At 41.5% G+C, this 22,000-nt stretch overlaps 1 protein-coding gene across 1 annotated transcript; it reads left to right on the forward strand.

Annotated features, from left to right (window-relative positions):
* Positions 1 to 207: 207 nt before the first annotated feature.
* Positions 208 to 21,685, forward strand: VSIG1 (V-set and immunoglobulin domain containing 1). Its single transcript, XM_009889290.1, has 7 exons — positions 208 to 294; positions 3,523 to 3,683; positions 16,444 to 16,642; positions 18,227 to 18,382; positions 18,695 to 18,814; positions 19,850 to 19,976; positions 21,459 to 21,685. Exons 1-7 carry the CDS (start codon positions 246 to 248, stop codon positions 21,640 to 21,642), a joined length of 996 nt encoding a protein of 331 aa, XP_009887592.1. The 5' UTR covers positions 208 to 245; the 3' UTR covers positions 21,643 to 21,685.
* Positions 21,686 to 22,000: the final 315 nt, after the last annotated feature.

Raw genomic sequence — 22,000 nt, forward strand, 5'->3', positions numbered from 1 at the left:
TCTCTGATTCAAAGGTTTATTATTAACAAAACCCTCAGTTACTCAAACCCCACAAAATGGTTTCAACTGAACAGTCACACCACTAGTCGGAGAAAGGCACACATGTGATAAAGGAGAATGAAAAAGGTATTGACGTGTTGATACACAGCTGATAAGGAAAACAAAAACCCACTTAAAAAAATACCAGTTGAGCTTTAGTTGAAGTCAGAAGCAGCATCTGGTCTCTCTTCTCTCCCAGCGTCAAGATGTTTGCAATGGTGCTGAAGATATTTCCAATTCTTGCCACCCTTACAGGTAAGAATAACAAACTGATCGAAATAGCACTGGAATAAAGGAACTTGTTGAAATAAGAGAGAGGGTGAACCTGACCGGCAAACTAGGAGAGAATTCAAGATTTATTTCAGGATGGAATGAAAATCCTGGCTATAATGCTATGCCACTTTGTGGAAATCAGCAATCTGATTACTGACTGGTAAGAGTTTTTTGCTCAAGAACAGAATTTTAGCTTTGGTAAATTAACATTTTGCTCTAAAGCCAAGAAGAGGCAAAGAGCTCTCACATAGAACGTCAGGGTCTTCCAAGTGTTTCAAGGTTAGGGTTTCTCACATTCGGCTTTTGTCTCCCCTTGATAATAGCCCTGGGAGATGCTGTCTTGGTTCCACCCCACCAAAAAATTTTGGGGGATGCTTAATTTCAAGCATGCAAATAATCCTTCGGACTTCCCCGAAGTTAAGTGAGGATGTAATGCTCTGTGAAACCTAGGGATTATATGGTATATTATATATTATTCATGTTTCAAGGACATTTCATTGTGCTAAGCTTTATTTTTAATATATACAGAAGCAGACATTTTAAGTCTAATGCTCCACAGAGATGAACAGCCTCTGTATCCACTAAAGAAAATGAAAGTTAGTTTCCACATTTTCTTTTCAAGATGGAATAATCTGGTTTGGATGCCAGAGAAATATTTTAAATAGTTGCTCCTGGTGTTTCAATGTTATCTCTCTCACACACACATAAACCCTACAGATTTTTGCCTTAGAAATGAAAAGCAATTCAGTGTTAGTACCAATACTTTTCAAAACGATGTCCTCTAATTTTAAAGTTCTGGATTTAAGACTAGCAGTGTGTCCACACTGATGGGCACCACTGACTGGGGGGTTCTGCGGTGGGTAGGAAAAGATCAGCAAACTTGGATTTACTTCATGAGCATTAAAAACTGTGTAGGACTTCAGTGAGAGTGGGTGATTCCGATTAACTGCAATGACTTTCTCTGTAGCAAGGAAGCGGTCTTACCGTGATACTGATGAGGAAAAGACATGGCTCAACTATTTTTAACAAGTTATGGTCCTGTTCACGCTAGCTTTTTTCACTGAGTTACTTCTTACTCACACGCTTTTTTCATTGAAACCAAAAAGCCTGTATGTATGAAATGGGATTATGAGTTTGAAACTGTAAACGGTGAACTAACTGCAAAGCAAAACTCCCTTTAACTTCCGTGATGAGGGAACAGGCTCTGCGGGTCCAGTTCGCGCTGTTTTCAGTCAAAAGCTCCATCTTACAATTAGTGATGGCTTTAAACAGCCTCCCTGGACAACGGAAGTTTGGTAGGTTTTGGCATTATATTTTTACTAGACTGAAGCCTATTTCAACTAAATTTATTTCTTCAAAATATACAACTTAATGGAAACTAGAATGTTTTGTAGAGTGGTTTCAGCTAAAATTAATTTCTTTTGGAAAAGTTTGTAACAGCCAGGCTCTGTGGCACTCCTGACTCCAAAAACAGAGAATGATAAAGGAAATATGTGCAGCAGATGACTGGAAAAGGGATGTTTTCAGTAGAATGACACTGTGTTGAAAGACCGTAGCTTTAATCCAGCGAAGGGCAGAAAATAAATACACGTAAACCTAGAAGTATTATTGTGGCGAGAAACTATCATTCTCTGGCCCACTCTAATTCTTAAACCTGAGAAAAGTGAACTGCGATATCAAAAATAATATTACATGGCTTTTGTATTAGATCTCAGTAAGGATTAAGCTACTGTGAACTCACAGGCCAAGCAGGACTTGCAGCCAGCTCTGGGGTCCCCTTTCCCCAAGGCAGGTTTGACACATTTAGGTCAGTCTCCAGGCGTTCCTGTGAGGCTGCCTTCACATATAATGTAGATCCAGCTGTGGTTTAAACCCGCTACTTCTCATCCTAGCCACCACCAACATGGAAAGTAGATTATTCCCTTCTTCCTTGCAGTGAGCTTTCACTATTGAAGCCATCAGATAAGGAAAACAGACCCCAAAGAGTTCTCTCTTTGTTCAACTCTAGGTTCAGATAGGTTTGCATATCGCAGCAACTGACAAATCTGCAATGTTTACTTGGTTAAAAACATCAAAATAGATTATATTTCTTTTTTAAACAATGTTTTCTCTCATAGGGCTGATAATTTGAGCAAAATACTCTTTTGGTATTACTGGAAGTTCTGCTTAAACTCTCAAAAGCAGCACCCCCGAGCATAAGATCCACAGATATTTGATTGAGAAGGATATTTTCAATGTTTTGCCTCTATCATTTATATGTGCAATAAGCCCACGTGAAAATTATAACATGAAGTTCTCACCTTGCCTGTTCTGCATAGAAAGCTTTGAAAGACTTCTGTTTTCCACCACATTCAAAAGAAATATATTCTCCTTTAGAATCTCGGTGATCCAGCAAAACCCTGAAATTCAGACTTATTTTTCTGACTGCTCTAGGCTAGTAACTTATACGGAGGACAGAAATAGATAAATACTGTAAGATGCTGCTCGATGTCTTTCATTAATATGGCTGTGTGGCCAAGACGGATCAGAACATTATGGGAAAGGCCTCACAAATTATGTTTGCTCCCTTTCGGCTCTGAGCACAACAGAAAGGGTTGTTCAAGCTGTCACAGAATTTCTCACAACCCACATAATAAAAGCAGTTCCAAAAAGTTTAGTTGGATGTTTCCAACGTAAAAGCATTGGAAAAGTCAAGCTTTTGCATGTAAGGCATAAGAAACCTAAACAAAAGCAAAGTAGTTAGCAAAACATCTATGGTAAGGAAGATCAGACATCTAAAGGAATAACTGGAAAAAAAAGAGGGCAAGAAGGGTGTAAAAGAGAGCGAGAGACAGCTGCGGATGAGCGTGCAAGGTGCAGGAGAGCACTGCGAGTGCAGAAGAAAGGTTCGGTTTAGCCACAGGCTCTTAGTGAGAAGACAAGTCCCTGCAGGTGAGAACAAGTACATTTTTAGGAACTCTGCTTTTTCAGAATATTATTTCTTCTAAGGGTGCAGGTATTCTGGGGGGTTTTTTGCTTGTTAGCTTTTACCCACTCCCAGCTTGTTATCACTAAAATTTCCACACAAAGCCCAAGGGAAACTGTACTGCAAAGGAGAATGACTAGAAACGTCCTGTGGGTTTCTTCGATAACGTGGGGAGCAAGACACCTCCGCACAGCTCCCAGGGTCGGCCCTGGCTGATCTCTCCTCACCACACTTACTGCCCACAGGCCACGTCAGCGGTGTTGTGGTGACCGTCCCCGAGAAGACAGTGAATGTCACTACAGGTGGAAACGCAACCCTCCTCTGTACATACACGAGTTCTGGACCGCTGGGAAATTTCTTTATTCAGTGGAGCTTTTACAGTGCCAAAGAGAGCCAACTGCATATCGTAAGACATTTATTTATTATTAATATGAAGTTACATTTAAGATATCCTTAAGTCCTCAAAGAATCATGTTACATTTGATAGTGTTATCCTCACTACAGGCCAGGGAGGCGGGCAATGTTGGTGTTCCCACCCTAAAGACAAGGGACTGGGGTGCAATGAAATTTGGGGGCAAATGCACAAAGTTATCTAGGCTCCCATTCCTACTGGCATGCCTGAACTCCTTTAGAAACTTAGGAGAAGGTACAAAAGGGATTCAGATGCTCAAACGACTTGCGCCAAGTCACACAGGAAGCGTGAAGCGGAGCAAAGACCAGGTGTCCAAAAATCACACAAGCGCTTCAGCCCCTGGACCACATCCCTTTTCTCTTGTCTGGCAGATACTTCCTGCCATTGTGCAGGCTGCTTTCCTGGTGAGACGCCCTTGCCTATGACAATGTGTCCCCCATTCAAGGGTCAAATGAGAGCTCCTTGACTCATTAGGGGGCTCAGTAAGAGGAGCGGTGCACGATAGGCTATTGGCACAATGTGAGCAGTGAGTATTTTGGCAGGACTCTGTAGAAATCCGTCATAGCAGGAAATCTGCCACAGCAAACTTGCGTTGGTGTTTCACGGCATCCTACGGGTGTCTTTGTAGCAGCAGAACAATTACAGATCAAAGGCAAATGCTCCCTGCCCTTCCTGAGACGCCGAGAGGCAGCAGAGCCAAACAGTACCTCCCCCCAGGGGTATATCGAGATCGCGTGGTGGGTTGGAGTATCGGCACGGAGGCAGCATCAGGACTGTGAAGGACGCCAAGGACTAGCCAGCTACGTGCTGTAACCACTGCCCGAGCCACTCACGTGGCTGTAAAGACCTTGCAGAGCAGCCTCGTCTGCCTGGAAGGAGTCAGGGATGGGATCTGTAGCTTGCTATACGTACTCACACTACTGCCCAGACTTCAAGAGCTATCCATTAATCTTATTTTTTGGTGGAGAAATGAATCCATGAATCTCACTCCCGGCAGAACATGCAGGATGTGAGTTCCCATCATCTCAGTCCTGACAGGTGCTGAGTAATCAGCAACATCTTCCTTTATAGGAAGAAATGCTGATTAGAAGTGTTACTGCATCCTTGGAGATGACTGTGATTTTTTTTCCACGCCCTGGTGATGGGCTTGTGCCTGTTAGCCAGTCAGTCCCTTTTCTCTCCCGTTGTTTTTATCCTGTTGCTAATTTTTTTTTTCCAAAAAGTTCAATCCTCCTGCCTGGTGTTAAACCTGAGAGTTGACGTAAAGAGATTTGACTTAGAAGAGTGTCACAATAATACTATGTTAGGGGGTTTGCCATTGCTGACAGAGTTATATCTTCTATTTGGTTTATCAATTATAGCAGAATTAGACTGTCTGTAATTTGCAGAATGTACAGTATGTAACATATTTGGCATTGAATTTGGCCAGTATGTAAGAAATAGCAATTTAACCTAAAACAGAACTACTCACCCTCCGCAGTATATCATAGCCACGGATAAAGACTCTAATCAGTGCTAAGTACAAACACTGGGCCCATCCCAAATTCTGACTTTAGCTGAACGCCAGACCGACATATGCCCACCTTGCCTGACTCATTGTATGAATAGTTGTTACTCATCATTTGCTTTTTTCAAGCCAAAACTATTTCATGAAATGAATACTTATTCATGAAAGGGTGGCAGCTGCAGGTTTGCTAAGTAAGTTGTAAATAGTACCATATATTATAATTTTGATCCAGTATGTTATATCATAAATTTTAATCACTTGTTCAGGTGGGAAGTACAGCACTGAGATAGGATCAAGCCCATCTTCTCCAGATTCGGTTAGAGTTTTACTTGCATCAAATTTTCCATACTACAAGACAATAAATCCAATACATTTTCTGGTCACAACCAAGAGAAATAAGTAGATTGCAGTTGCGAGTATTTTAGAGGGAGAATCAGACAGTTTCAGGAGATCCAGGAGGGGAAAACCATTTGTAAACTGTGACCAATGATGAGAAAATACCCCCTGAAGATTATAATCCTAAAATACTGTGAGTGGTTCAGAATAGGCTCAACCAGAACGAACTGGTGTGAGGTTGCCAAATGTCAGGGAAACCTTATGGATCAATCCCTTCAGCGCTCACTCCCGGCTTCTGCAGCTCCCGCTGCTGGCAACGGGCAAGCCAAGACTTTAGGAGTAAGGACTGTAAGAAACACTACTGGGAAAAACTGCATCTGGTTTTCTCCCTATCTGAAACTAATTTCACGGTAAATTCACTTTCACACCGCAACACGCCAGCATTTGTAATGGATGATTTGCATTTTCATTATATAAAGTCAGTTCAATCTGGAGAGGCCATGGGTTAGTGACTAATCCCGTCCTCCTTGAACACCAAGGTAAAATTCCCTTTTGCTGCAGCGCCAGTTCTCCTTGGCCGGCGGGCTCGGCGAGGGTTGCCGGACACCCTGTGCTCCTCTGAGCCTGCTGGCGTGCCTGGAGGGTGCGTGCGCGTGAAGAGCTGCAGGACTGGGGCACTACTCTTTTTAAAATGCTTTTAGCAACCCATTCAGTCCTGCATTACTTGACCCCGTATCCATTTACCACAACATGGTGATTCCTTACCACTTGGAACCTATTCACAATAAAATTAATTGCATTAATGCAAACACTGGGAAGAAAGGACTGTGACTGCTTGTGGAAAATACGGTCTAAGAAATTACACAACACAGCTGAACATGAAATTGGATTTTCAACCTCCCTCTGAACCCACAGCAATACGAGGTTGCTATTTCTATTTCAGGCTGGTGGCTTCTCTCAGTTTCAGAAAGGACAGAGTCCCTGAAAGCATGCATGTTTTTCTCCTACAAGTTTAAACAAAAAATAATCTCTCTTTCTACAAACCTGGCTTTGCCCTGGTTGCTTGGCACGTAGCTGAAGTTAAGTTTCACATTTTGTTCCAAGGAGGAAATATATGCAAGGCAATGGAGGAGATTGCCAGCTTTGGCTTTCATTGTTTAGATTAAAGAATACTAAAATGCAAGTCAAAAATACATTTAATATGCTGGTAAGATGACAAAACCAACTGCATTGAAAAGACTGGCAGCATATCTTACTGAATACCAGCACAGCAGCTTGCGTTTTAAGTGGGATAATATTATTTAATTTTATGAGATATTTACATTCTTCTAAAATGTTAGTAAAAAACAAATACTTCTCGATAAATAACATATATTTTCCCCGAAAAAGTTTGTTGAAAATTCTTGCTCCATTCAAAATTTGCCATTTTTTTCAGCAACTTCATGGATAATATTATCAAACTACATTTTTTAAAGTTGAAAATTTCTGCCAAATATTTTGAAGATGGAAGACTTACAATTATTCAAAAAAATTGCAGAAAATACATTTTCTTATCCCATCTGCTACAATTTTAAATATTCCCAACATATTAGTGAGGATGCTAGATGTCTTGATCACCATGTTATTCACATGGGTAGTATATTCACAATAATAAGATTAAGCAGAGGGGATGTTCTCCCTAACAATTGGGGGAGGGGGGGGAGTATCTTGATTTTAATAAGTAATGTTTATGTGCATAATTAAGAATATGACCCTTTCTCTCTGCTGTGGCAGCAAATAATAGAGCAAACTGTAGAATGTTAGAATTAACTAAGGGGAATTTATGTCATTAAGATGAGCTTGAAGCATTAATGAAAATGAGCTTTAAGTTACTGGATTTTAGGACATAATATATAATAAGCACAGAGGCCATAGGTACCCTTTTTAAGAAGAATGTCAGTATTTTACACTGTCACTTACATTACAGCTTTCGCAGTGTTTTGAGAGACATAGGCTCAGGTATGGCTTTGTCTGGAGTGAAATCAGTAAGATCAGGATCAGGAGTAGTGCCAGTGTTAATTTACCGCCCCAGCGTATTCAGCGACAGATTTTCCCTTGCCTCACGGTGAGGCAGTGCTGTGCATTAGTTTGCAGACCTGATGCAGATCTGTCACCCAGCACCGGCTTTGTGAAGCTGGCTGCTGTCTTTCGCCGCTTGTTCTGATGTTTTCATATCCTGTTCCGCATTGCCCACCTTACACAATGTTGGCGCAGGTGCTCGACAGTTAAAAGTCACGGCAGTTACCCCGGAGAGGATGAAATACCACAAACAGGCTGTTCACAGACAGTATGATGAAAAGGGAGGCAGCAAACAGCGGAATGGCAGGTGTTCGCGGTGCTGTTTTGAGGACAGCGCAGCTATATATAGTGTGTGAATATAGATCTTTTTACTAATTGGAGCCTAACTCTGCTCTTTTCCTGGCAAGTTTCTCCAGTGGAAGCAATTCCCTTCATTTGAACTAAATAACATAAATATCAACTCATGGAAAATAGGATGACGTATGTATTTTAAACTTTTTCTTCTTGCCACTTACCCCTTAGCAACATGTCTTTTTAATGATAAATTCAATTTTTAAAGAATAACTCCCAGCCAAGGATCTTGAGGACTTTCCAATACTGAACTATCTCTATTTTACATAGAGACAAACGGAGGTAAACGCTACTTATTCAGCTCACCCAGCGTAACAGAGCACATCACAGCCTGGCCTGGTTCATAAAGTCAGGTCTCAGCTCCTGCTAAGATCTGCATCTGTGCTTCATTTCATGCTCTGAGTCACTTGGCTGGCCTCGGTGTAAAGCACCTAAGTAAATGTTTGAAAGACTGAAGCCCGCTGTTGACTCTGCACAGGTGAGGCTATAGCCCCGCAAGGCTAAATACAACTCCCGAACCTAACCAGGGCCACACCTTGAGCCTCCCTCCAGCCCAGGTTAACCCACGGTTAAAGTAAGTGGTATTATCAGAGACGCTGTGTGGCTACCCAAGATATGCCCGGGGCAGAATCCTTGATTGAAATGTTAAATTCTCTAGATGAGTAAAGGTCGTGAATGACTAAGAGAAACTGAGTTATTGATAGACGTCTCATGAAAATTTTCGCTAAAAAAAAGCGAGCTAGAAATATTTGCAAACAGTGACATTGACATGGCTTTTGGCAGTTGAGAGGTAAAGAGTGTTAGCAGCATGTAACAGCAAGAATATCTTCCATTTATTTTATATATTGGCTTTCAGCCTGCTGAGCCCTGTATTTTTCTCATATCTGTACTACCAAGAAAGTATCACTTAGTGGATAGGGGCAAGCAGGGTTTCACTTACTGTAAAGCCTACAGAAAAGGAAGATGGCACTGTTCCCTTGGGAGAAGCCTAGCTGTGTCCTTCCACCCAGCCTTGCAGGCCTGGTGAGCCACTTTGCAAAATCTTCAGAGGAGTGAGTAGGCTGGTGTCACGTTGTTCAGGAACAGGGGACAGGGTGGTGGAGCCCAAGGAAGGAAAGAGATGCAAAAAGAGCGATCTGAGCACAACTGCGTCTGTCCCTGTCACCCTGAAACCCCAGATTAAGATAACCAACCGTCGGGATGCCAGCACAACTCCGCTGCCCAGCGCATGGCACAGGCACGGGTGCTGGGCTACCATGTGAGAGCCAGGGGCCGGCCAGCCCTGTGAGTGTGGGGTTCCCATAAAAACTACTGAAAGAACAAATTCTGCCCCATGTAGTATGAGTAGCTTCTGAGACCCCATCACAAGCTTTCAGCCACAGACAACTGAGATCACGTGCCGCAGAGGCCGTCAGTGCTGCAAGGGACACTGGCTTGGGGGCACAGCAGTCCATTCCAGCCCATGAGTGAAGATGAGCCTGTGCGAAGCACCTCCTGAAGCAGCACAGGAAAATTTCCTGGAAAGGGCCTCTCTGTTACATGAGCATTTCTTTTTGCCCAGAAATGATTTTTTTTAAAATAGAGTTTTATCTAGCAGTTACTGAGCAGGCACTTAAAAGGAGTATCTTCATGGAAAGCAGAGACACCACCTCCAATGCAGAGGAATGGAGACCCTGGTGTCATGTCCTTGCAGTCAGAGTGACTCCCTGGATGTCACTGGGATTACTGTGGACTGCCTGTGGTTACCTCTGGCACCGGCGTGACAGTCTGCAGAGGGAAGATAAAATAAACTGGTACACTGAAGCAGACAATAGCAAGAATACGCAGGAAAGTGGAAACAAGTTGAAAATGATCAGGTTGTAGCTGGTGTGTTTGGAGCAAATATTAGACTTCAATCTTAGTTTGCCTAATTTTAGGTAAAACTTAGAAATAAGATTCTATTGCATCTCATTGTTGACAAGGGCTTGAGACATCTGCAAAATCCGCTGAACACGAGGCACCCTGCCCTTGTGAACAGCACTGACGGTACTGATGGGGAGCTGTGTAGAGAAGAGGCTCTTTGATTTTGGGGGAACATTTAAAGTCTCATTTAACTCTCAGATCAGCACATTTTTACTCAAATACAGCGTTCCCCGTGTCACGGTATTCTGAGTATGGATGAAAAGTCAGTCAGTCATTGTCAAAAGATGGTGCATGTGACAGATGCACGGGGAAGATGTAGCTGGAGACACAAGGTAAGAAAAAATCCCCACAATCTTAAGGGGAAAAAAAGAACTAAAGAGCTTCTACTACATTTATGCTACTGTAAGACCTGTAATCATGTTCTGGATTAAAATCTTAAAACCAGCACATGACTGAGATAAGCCGAATCAGATGCATCATTCAGAATTTTTAACTCACTCTATTTTTTATTGCATTTTTCTCTATCAAAATTATTTTGGATGTAGCTGTTGTTTTTTTCCCCCCCCACAGCTATTCTAGGTGGCTGAACTAGAACTTTAAGGAATATTCTACCCAAAGGGTATCTGAAGGGCATGGCCACACACCAGCAGCCTCTGGGCTGAACGTGAGCAAGTCTGGATAGACCAAATTTGGGGCTACATATTTACATAGCAAAAAAAAAAAAAAAAAAATCATCCTGGATCTCCTTTCTAGAATATAACAACATTTCGAGAGGCAATGGATACAATCCATTCCAAACTCTCTTTGACTGCAGTGGGATTCCTGTCTCTCCATGAAGTACAGGGTACAATCCCATGTAAATTAAGGTCTAATAGTAACTGCTGAAGAGCAGTTACACCAAGTGCACTGAAAAAACACGTTTGGGCTTGACGCACTGTAGAAATTATTCACTAATAGTTCAGCCACAAGAATGATACTGTGAGAACATGAAAGAGCTGATCCTCAAAAGTATTTTGCACCAGTTAAAGCTGCTGAATGATTAATCTTCTAAAGGCTTCTGACTCCATCCCTTTCTTCTTCTACCAATGCGCAATTGTGACAAGAGGCTTCTAGTCATTATTAACATCCTCAATTACCCATGCAAATATCCCAGTAACGCAGGACATAATATCCCTATGACAGTCTGGAAGATCAGAGTTTTGACAAAAATATGTGAAAAGAAGCTGTGGATGAAAAAAGGCATTTGGGGCCAGACACACGTCAAAGAAACCAATGCATGTGTGAGCATTTGCTTTCTTATCTAGCTGAGTTCACAATCTGAGCCTCAGGCTTTAATTAACACTTTGAGTGTGCGGCATTTGTTCTCTAATTAGATGGTAAGTTGCTTAAGGGAGTGATGAACACTTTTTTCCTTTGTTGTTATTTTATAAATTCTGTCTGTACTCAAAATTCAAAAAGAGATCATGATCTCAAACCAGTGAAGTTGTTAATATCCTCCTTTGCATTTATCGGTGAGAAAGAGACTTTAACGGTTCTTTTCCTAGCAGCTTGAGAAAATGTCAAACAGAAAATGATAAAACAACCCAGTGACAGGGCCTTCTGAACGCCTGAGCTTTACAGCTCTCCAGGGAAAGACTGTGAATCAGATGCTGAATACATGGGCCTAGAGAAACGTCATCGAACAGGATGCTACAGCTTTGCATCTGCTGGTGGGAGAAAGTGAGAAGGGGCTGCGGGACGGAAGACAGGTACTGGAAAGGAATTCATGTCCTGAAACTGCCCCCCAGTCAGGAAATTAAGGCAACTATGGAGATTGAGTGGGACATTTTGTAACACATCTTCAAGTACATCTCATCTTACAATTCTGATATCCAGATGTACTAGGCATGTACAGCAATGTGATACAATGACACCAGGAGATGGAGGGTGGGAGGAATATTGACCTGAAATTATGAATGAGTCCATCCAAAGACTTGTGAAAGACACATATTTACGCAAGTTCTAGTATGTATTTGTCCTGCCCCACGAAGAAAGGAAGCAGATGGAGGCATGTGTCTTTTAATTTACTGCCTGCTTTTTCACACATACCCTCCACCCCCTAAGGAAGAAGATCTTTCTATAGAAGTTGTATAAAGAAAACCTGTAGGTGGGTGCCTCACTCTCCGCCAAACATCTGGCAGCCTTTGAAAATCCTCAACTCAGCAGCAGCTTTGCCAACTGCTTTCTCTGCAGGCGAGCACTTTCCTCACCGTCACACTAGAAAAGGAGCAGCCTTCCCATAAGTCAGGCTAGAGAAGAAGAAAAGGACATGTTATTTCATGTACCAGATCCTTTAGAATTAGGGGACACTAATTATCTTGTCTCCAGCATCTGGAGTGCATTGAGATTACCAAGATTTTCTTCCAAATTAGTATGATCATTCCCAATTCCCTGTTCTGTTTGTAACCCAGCTGCCCCAAACAGGTACAGGTACAGGACTCAACTGCCTTGGAAGTCTGCGAGCCCAAATCCTTTTCTTTGTTGCAGCAGAAACTGTGGAAATGCAGAGTACCTATACCACTGCCTCAGAAAACCACGCAGGACGGCTGCTGACGTTAGAGCCTTTAGGCACTAAAGCGTATGTAGGGAGACATTTTCTGGGCAACTTAGCTGTTTTGCAGAAACTGTTTTTTCAGATTGTGGAGTTATTAGGGACAACATTTTTAGGAGTGATAATCTCCGCTCTATTTTCTGTCAGTTGTTTGGTTAGTCAGCCCAGGCAGCTGCTCCCATAAAATGTGAAAAGGCACCATTATATAAAAACTCGCATGAGCAAACTAGCTGGTAAGGAGAAGCAGCGACCATTACTGCTTCCTTAAGATGGTTTTTACACTGGTAAATCATCGACTTCACTAGTAGCTGCTCACGATTTTCTTGAGGACATAAAAAGCTTATTTTTTCAAGAGCAGCACAGCAGATTTCTTTCCTATTTTTTTACATTCAAGGCGTTACATTTTAAATATATTTATCACAGCAAATTAAAAAAGCTTCCAGAAAGTCTACCATTGACTAAATTTACAGTTTCCCATACACACGTTGTACATAAAATGGAAAGAAATGTCAATGAGATGTGTGTCTGTAGGAGGGAACATTAGCTGTCAGTTGCCCAAAAATAAAGTCTTCTATATCTTCAACAGAAAACAAGTTTTCTACTTTTGAAACAGAACAGAAACATTTTTGCAAATTTTCATTTAAGCTTTTTGAAAGGCACAAACATGAGCTTTTCAAGGACAGCATAAAACCATTATGAACAAGGGCTTAAAATACCCATTTTAAGTGTATTGTTTAAAATGGGCTATGAATTCACAGCCAATTAACTGAAACGTGTTCCTCTTAAATTAAATTTCCTGTGTACACAATCCAATCATACCCCTGGGACATGATATACACTCAGTAATTAATCACAACATTACTCAGCCTTTTTGGTGTTTACCACCTTCCTTCAGGCAATAAACTCCAGAGCGAGTGAGATAAGCATCATACAGCAGCAGGAGAACAGGCAGGAGCCTGCAGAGGAACCGAACACATTTCCTTAAGATGTTCTACTGCCTTTTTGTTCGTAGTTGAAAAAAACAACCCAGAAAGGTTCTGTTTAAATCCATGAAGAAAACAAATATTCTGTGCTGTGTTGACACCTGCCTCAGATTTCATAGTGTACACAAAATACTTTCTCTGCATGCATTCAGACAGGAGGAGAGAACGCAGGGGATTAATTTTTCAGTGTATTGTATGAAGGCTTAGGTATGTAATTCGCCCTGACTTTAGATCAAATAGACCAAGGAGCGCTTGCTCCTTTATCATGTTTACTGGCATGCCCTGACTGCATTTAAGGCTCGTCGTGCCAGTCCTGTTTCCCAGGAACATGTGCTGTAGCTAAGCTAGCGCTTAGTGGGCAGCTTCTGCTACTGTTCACTCTCACATAAATCCCAGATCACTCTGAGTAGAATTTAGCCCCTTTTTTTCAGTAATCAGGCCTTTTAGTAGGATATAATGGGCCTGCCTCTCTTCTCGTGCTTCTGTAAGTCATGCATTACTTCATTTAAGTCATCGTACAACTTAATTTCGCATTAGCATGAAGAGCTGATGGAAGCTGTTTCCCTACCTCACTCAAGCAGATGCAATTGATGGAGAGGAGCTGTAAATCCAGCCCATCGCTGCTGAGATCTATATAGCGTTGTCAGGCTAAGAGGAGCCTGAAGTCACAAGTCACAGTTCTTGTAACTTCGGGCTCTTGCAAGGAAGTGTGTAATTCTCTGGTCTTGCTAGTACTCAGATAAATGTAGAATGAGACAAGTGTGGCCAGTGTGGTTTTGTAATTACAGGTAGATCAGTTTTTTGATGAGAAATTTGCTTAAACCAAACTCCCTATTTTGAACACTCTCTTTCCTTGGGGAATACAAAGCTGTGCATCCAGACTCTAGTTTTGCAACAGAGGTCCATGTCTAGACATTTGCAAAGCATAAAACCAATTTTAAAACTGATGGAGACAATGGAAACTGGAGCGCCTACCAGCTGTTCGGCAGACTTTCTAACCTGCTCTGCCGCTGTGCTAACGCTGGACCTCAGCCTCCTCGCTGCAAGACCAATTTTCCACATGTTGGCAATGGAGCAGTGTAGCTTTGGTGTTCAGAGCTCTGCATCAATTGTACCTGGTGTTTGTAATCCTGGGGCAGGGAAAGATAAAGTCTGGCTGGAAAGAAATTGCACTTGAGATGGGGCCAAGCTGCAGTACCGGTGCTGCTAGTGCTGTGCAGTCTGGGTTCTGACCTTCGTTTGAAAGCCTTATCATTGCATAAACCAGCTGTGCTCTGGCAGTTCTGGGGTGCAGCTTGCCTTAAACTAATAAAGGCTTTCAGATAACATTGCTTAAAGACTTCAGTCAACACTATATCACGGTGGATAAATAGAATTAAGAATAAATATTCTTAATTCAAAATGCAATCAGTTGATCTGTAAAGTAAAGCAAATTCTACTTCTTGCCTGGGCATCTGCAGTGTCCCTAAAGGCAGGGAACTGTGACTAAAAGGAAATTTTGATACTAGTCAATTGTGAACGGCATTTCACAGGAATTTGTGAAGCTTTTTCCTGCAAGCGTTTTCCAGGTATTCCCATTAAAAAACACGGTGTCAGTGTCCAACTTCAGTAAATACATTTACACTGCCGATTCTGGAATACTGTCAGTAGGAACGATGCTAGATCTATTTGGGTGCCAACCTGTAGTTCTATATGATTACCTCTCACCAGTTTAAAAAAATGACCGAGTATGCTGCAACTGTTCTCTTTGCCTAGACAATGGAGTTTGTCCATGTAGACACTGGGGAATATACTGCCTATGCCAAATACTATCACTTTTACACACCATTATCATTAACATCTGAGAAAAATAATTCACGCTCCATAGTTTTCCACATTAGCTTTGTTCTTTCAGCTCTTGGTTTCACAGCAGAGCTAGACTGGACAGAGCGTGCATACTCCTTGAGAACTATTATATTTACCCCAGAGCAGATGAGATCCTGCAGCCCAAGTCTCAGCCTACCAACCAGGCTCCACAATGAACACAATTCCTTCAGTCTCTCCTTTCAGTCAACAGACAACACGTTTGGGCTTATACGTTTCTGAGGCCGATACTATTCACACTGTGCCGTTAAGTACAATTGATGCTACTAAAGTCAGTGAAATCAGCCGACGTTAAGCAGCAAATTTTTATTTGCGAGGAAATGTTGCATTCCTTAGAGACATTTATCCTTACTATGTCTATAATTCTGCAAAACCTTTTTTACTGTGTAGTAAAAGGGGAATTTCTCAATCCCAAATAGGTGCTCCTCCAAGCACTGAGGCCAACAGGTATTCTTGACTTCCACCTATGGTATAAACTAAAAAAACAAGATTGCCCATGACACGGTCTCTGACCTTGATTACACAAACAAGGAGAACAGCATGGTTGCTCTAATTGCATGTGTGATGATTCTGCTGGTGTTCTCTTACTGCATTATTATTGCTTCCGAATCTACTGCTAACAGATCAGGCGCCTTGTTTGCTTAGACCTATGTCTCGTGGATTCATTTCAGTTCTCTGTTTGCTATCTCCTGTATTTGAAAAGCTCTGCAGCCATCCACTTTTTGCAATGACAGGTCCATTCTTGTCACAATCTTCTACTGAGCCGCTTATTAATAATATCACAAACTATCAGTGCTTCAATTAGTGCCACTATTAATTGTGCATGACATCATTTTTTCCACAGAATTGTCATACGATGGTCAATGGTCTCACCTTCGTTTTTGCAAATGCATCAGTCTGTGACTGGAGTATCCACAAAGAACTAGCTACTGTCCATTTACACAGTTGAAAAATCCCATTTCTGAAAAGCTTGTCTTTTAAGAACCACTAGAAACGTATATTCAAATGTACCATGTTTTCATCTGTGCTTTCTCAGGGCAGGGGGCAAGAAAGGGGGTGACATTGCTTGGCTTAATCAGAAATCAACTATATTCTGATTATGAGTACCAAACGAAGGGGCAGTAAGATCTCGTTATTAAACTAACAATTGATTCTTTCTCACAGGTCTATTATTATTCAGGAGGCCAGTCTTACTCCTATGGCGAGTTTAAGAACAGGGTAACAGCTGCAACGGGTCCAGGGAATGCATCGATAACAATCTCCAACATGCAGCCCTCGGACACTGGTGTCTACACCTGTGAAGTTTTCAGCCCACAGAGTGATGCTGGGCAGAGTCAAAAATCTGTGATTGTCAGTGTGCTGGGTAAGCGCCTTTCCTCCCTGTTGTCTATTGTCGTTTTCTTCCCTTACCATGAAACACTGAATTCACGGCTCAAACTACGCAGGACCAGAGGGAATAAGAGAACTGTGATAAACAAGGCCCATGATGCAGAGAAAGGGCTCAGTGATGCAGTGACGCAGAGATTTTTCGCACGGGCTCTGGAGGCAGGCAGAGCCTGGGCTGCCCTCTAGCTTCCAGACACAGCAGACCCGACACCACTCTGCACCTGCCCTTGCCTGCCCAATGACAAAATCTTATTCTCCCACGAGCACCCTTCAGATTCACTTTGTGCCCTCAAAAAACTACCTAATGTAAGCAGGTAGGCAGGTAGCTGGAATTACCCAGCTTCACAAGTGATGCTAACTTTGATGAAAATAGAAAGCCCTGTTAGCTGGGAGTGACAACTTCTCTCTGAAGCCATTACTTTTAGGATAATCTAGCCCCAGCAAAGAACAAAAAGTTACTAATTTTACCTAACGTTGGTCATGGTGAGTTGTGTAAATCCAGGGAGAGGCAGCAGTACAGCCCAAGGGTTCTGGCTCACCTCCATTACCAGAAACTCTAGAAATGTAGTATGTGTTGGATGGAAGTAGTACAGTCTATTTTGGATGGAAGAAAGCAATAGTTCGACCATGATTAGGCAGGACAGAAAGGACAAAAAGCAGTGGAATGAGATATTTTACTTCCTAATAGGATAAAAGTTGGTACTAATGCCACCTAATCATTGCTTTTTTATTGAGAATTCATACCTGATCAGAGTGACTGAAATCAAAGTCATATGAGAATGTGATTCCAGCATCATTTGCCTATCTGCCAGGGATAAGAAAAAAACATATGTAAACTCAATCCCTGAAGAATCAGAGTACTACTGTCAATTATCACCTAAAATTCCCCAAACAAATAGTAAATCTTGGAGCAGTTGAGTAAGGGATTGTACTTTTCACATGAAAACCAGGAAAGGTTGTTCATTTATGCACACAAAATTGGGCTGTTTTCATTGCTGGTATAGTTCCACTGATGGTACTCTAAAGAACCACAACAGCATATCTATAGGTAGTAAATGAAAAATAATAGGTGTAAATGAAGACATAATCTTCTCCTGTGTGTAAAGCGAGAAGAACAGAATTGTAGTTAATTTATTTCCGCCACAACTGCAATATACTGAAGAATTGGGCCTTGACTCTGTGGAAAAGTTCCTGCTGTGTCCCTAAAGAAAATGATGCTGCTATGTGGCAGAATGGTGTACGATGAATAGTGATAGGCCCATTATAATTAATGTAATTGATAGTCTTCACCTCAATGCCTCCATACAAATATTTAGTATGCAAATGGAAGAAAAGATAATAAAAATGTATCCTAGGCCATGTACATATATTTAATATTACTCAAATCTTTTCAGGAGAGCCTTTAGTCAGATCCATAAACAAGACCGTGTTCTGGATGGAAATCTGCAGATGGGGTTCAGTTCTTTACTTAAAGCAGCACTGTGCCAGAACTTGAGGTGGATGCTTGCAGCCCTGGGTACATACTTACGATGTGTCTGTTCTCCTCATTGTTATTTTACAGTCAAACCGTCAAAACCTTTCTGCAAAATAGAAGGAACGCCTGAAAAAGGCCATCTAATCTACCTGTTATGCAAATGTGAAGAAGGATTGCCTCACCCTACCTACCGCTGGTACAAAGTAGATGAGAATACCCTCAAGCCTGTGACCGAACAACTTAGTACGTAACTACAGGGCTACCGTACTGTGTTCAAGATGTGGAATTCCATAGTACCAGCCATTTCAAACACTGTGTATCACACAGGGTAGTTAAAACTTATCCTCCTCTTCTGACAGCCAATGTCACAAAATCGTAATTTTACTTATTTGAATTGACTGATGGCTGTCGCAAACACAGGATGTTTTTTCTATTTGTTTTAATAAAAACTGTGTGGCATGTTAAAGTCTTGTCTATGCCACTACTTTAAATTGTTAAAATGGGAGAATGTTTAGGCCTTTACAAACAGTAATCTGTACCTGCTGCCTGTCACAGATCCAAAAACCGGCATTCTTTACATTGGCAATCTCACCACCTTTGAAACTGGATATTACCGGTGCATAGCCAGCAACGTCCTGGGGAACAGTACCTGTGAGCTCGACCTAACTGCAAAATGTAAGTTCAATGCATGAAAATAAGCACATATTTGATGTATGACATGCACAGCGTGCAGGAAAATGCCGTAACAATTTTAAAGCACAGGGTTTCTTCAAGTAAGAACAGAACGGGATTTGGAGAGCTCTGGAGTTTTCAGCCAGGCGTGCCCAGAATTTACACTGGCCTAGACAACTGATTTAACACCTCCAGCTTTGTTTCCCCCTGGGAGCAAGAGCTGAACCTGGCTCTGACTGCAGGGCCTTTACTGAGAACCGACAGACATGGAGTTTAGAGCAATTTCTTCCAGCTAACAATCCCACTGAAGTCCCCCCACCCCAGAATTTACAACCGTCACTGAAATGTGGTACTACATGGACTGGGGCACTGTAGATGTGACCACTAGCTAAAAATACTGCAGTCATGGAAAAATACCTCACCCTGACTGTCCTCAAGCAGTGATCAACCTTACCCTGACTGTTCTCAAGCAGCGGTCAACCACATCTGCATGCAGACTTTTCACGTAACCAGTAAAAGGGCCAAGAATATGTTGTACAACCAGCCACGAGAGGTGTCCCTGAAACGGTCACTCAATTACTCAGTGGTCTATAAAATTAAAATACCGCAGGTCAGAGCTAGAAGCTGTACTGAAGGGGAAACTGAAGGTTTTGGGGGCTCACAATCAGAGCATACATTTTACATCACAGTTCAAAGACAGAGATAAAGGCAACCTGAATTTCAGAATTTGTTTGCAAGGAGTGAAGAGCAAAGGCTTTCAACTACTGTCAGCGTTAACAGCCTTAGCCAGGCATAAACATAGGGTTTGTTGGGGTAGGGAGCTAACCAACAAGAAGGGTGGCAGCAAGGGTTATAAAAGCCCAGTTCTCTCTTTCCTAGAGAACCTTTGGCCTCCCTCCTGGAAATACAGCTGTCAGTCGGATTTTTAGTTCTTTGAATCCAATGCCTTCTTTCTGCTAAAGACTGTTCCACTTAATTTCCATGGGATTTTGCTATAATAATACTTTTTAAAGTCAAGTAATCTTTTTTTCTTTCCAGATTCAGACAGTGGTATTGTTGCTGGAGCATTAATCGGAGCAATTCTGGTAGCTGCTATCATTTGCATTATTGTCTGGGTCTTAACCAAGAAGGCAAAGAATAAGAAGTTATCAAATAATGAGATGCAGTAAGAGTTTCTGTTTCCTTCATTTTAAGACAATTATTTCTGTAAAGCACTGCTGATAATCCAGAACTAAATTAAAATGTAATTACTCTAAGCATTTTTTTGAAGGGTAAATAATACAAGTTTTGAGAAAACTTCCAGAGTGAGAATATTTGCTTTTGTGTGACTTTTATGCAGCTGCTCTTTTAACAGAAGTTGCTGTTACCCTCTTCCCTATGCTTACAGGCAGCTACCACCTAGCAGTAAATAGTAAAATAGTAAATAGTAAAATAGTAAAGTAAGTAAGTGTTTCGTAAGCAACACAAACTAAAAGTGACAAGTTGGAAAAACAGTTTTTAATATTTAAAAGTTAATGGTGACTGTTAATGGCAGGTGGAGAAAGTAGAAAAAGGACTAGCAGCTAAGGGTTGCCTCAGCAAATTTACTGGGATTGTACATTACTGGATTTAAACACAGTGGGCTCAGTTTGGTGCTATTTGAAATTATGGGACATGCACTTGGGATACTTTAAGGCATCTCAAATGGCAACAGGATGGAGCCCAGAATGTCCATTTTGATCCTCCTCTGGAAATGCCTTTTCCTCTGTACTTTGGTTGCTCATTTTTCCCTTAAATCACCAAATCTTCAGAACAGGGATAATCTCATATCATACCATCGTATCATACCATATCATATGACGTTAAATGCTAACAGAATACATGCAGCTGAGGTCAGAAAAAAATATTATGTCATCTGGAGACTTCCCTGTAGTTCAGGCCTAAGACTTCCTGATACGGAATTCTGCTAATCCAGACCAGCGACCAGTCAGTCGTCCATCTGATTTCTGCTTTCAACTGATGTAGCATTAACATTCAATTTTGTGCTCAGATCTTAATAAATCTTACTGCATTGAATTAATCCACTAGCATCTGATATTTTTTACATGTGAAAGTGCTTAAATATCGGGAGTTAGTTTATTATTGTTTTGACAAGATAAATGGAATTGAGCCCTGTTACTAAAAATATTTTTCTAGATCTCAGCCCTGCTGTAGCTCCTTTCTGATTGCACTCTATTTTTAATGCACTTGAGCGGGACACCAGATCTGCATGGAATTCCTCCGAAAGCTCACAGCAAGCAGTGTGTTTTGCTGCTCCTTCTCAGACACTGTTTGCCAGCACTCAGTTTCCCATTCTGCTTTCCTGGCCTGGCATTTAAACATACTAAAATCTATTTTATTCTAACGGGATCTGTCATGGTTTGGATCAGGTTTGGACAGGATCACTTAACAGTGATGCAGATCAGTCTTACTATTACTTTACTAACACTTTGTCACTCTGTCTTGGCAGCAGTGATGCTGTAGCCTTTTCAGGTGCCCTTGGAAGAGAGTCATAATAATAAGGGGGTTACCGTTTAGACAACAAAACTAAGATGAGTCATTATTTTGAAAGACTCTAAGATGGCATTTCAATATGTGAAATCACAATCCTCATCCTGTCTTCCTGCAGAGAAATGGCTCAGAAACAATCCAATGCAGAGTATGTTCAGGTACCTAATGAAGAAAATATTCCTGCGACCACAGTTCCATCAAGCAATGCGACAAATGAATACCCTAGTGTTGATGAAACGGCAGCCTCTGGAACACCTGAAAATGATGAGAAGCAAGAAGCGGAAAAAGAAGAAATAGCCTAGTGTTTTAATACAGTTTTTCTTGTCAGCTTTGGACCCCTTTATATAAAAATTGTTGTCATTGAATTAACATAGAAGCATGACTAAAACTTAAATGGGTGTTTGTATTGTGAACCACTGGGCTGGAGACTGAAAAGGGTCTGTTACACACGCACTCTGTGAATAGCAGAAGATTTGGCCTTTAAAGTTAACCAAATTTCATTTATTATCTAGTTATAATTGTACATAAATATAAGAAGACTCTAATCCACATTTATCCAACCTGCTTTGCAAAACGAATTAGGAAATGGGCTGAAGCATTTCACAAAGTAAGAGCTTTCCAGTTGACTGCCAGTAATGCTGTGTATATCCATACCGTTCT

This window comes from Charadrius vociferus, unplaced genomic scaffold, assembly GCF_000708025.1.
Source record: "Charadrius vociferus isolate BGI_N301 unplaced genomic scaffold, ASM70802v2 scaffold7, whole genome shotgun sequence".
NCBI classification, from domain to species: domain Eukaryota; kingdom Metazoa; phylum Chordata; class Aves; order Charadriiformes; family Charadriidae; genus Charadrius; species Charadrius vociferus.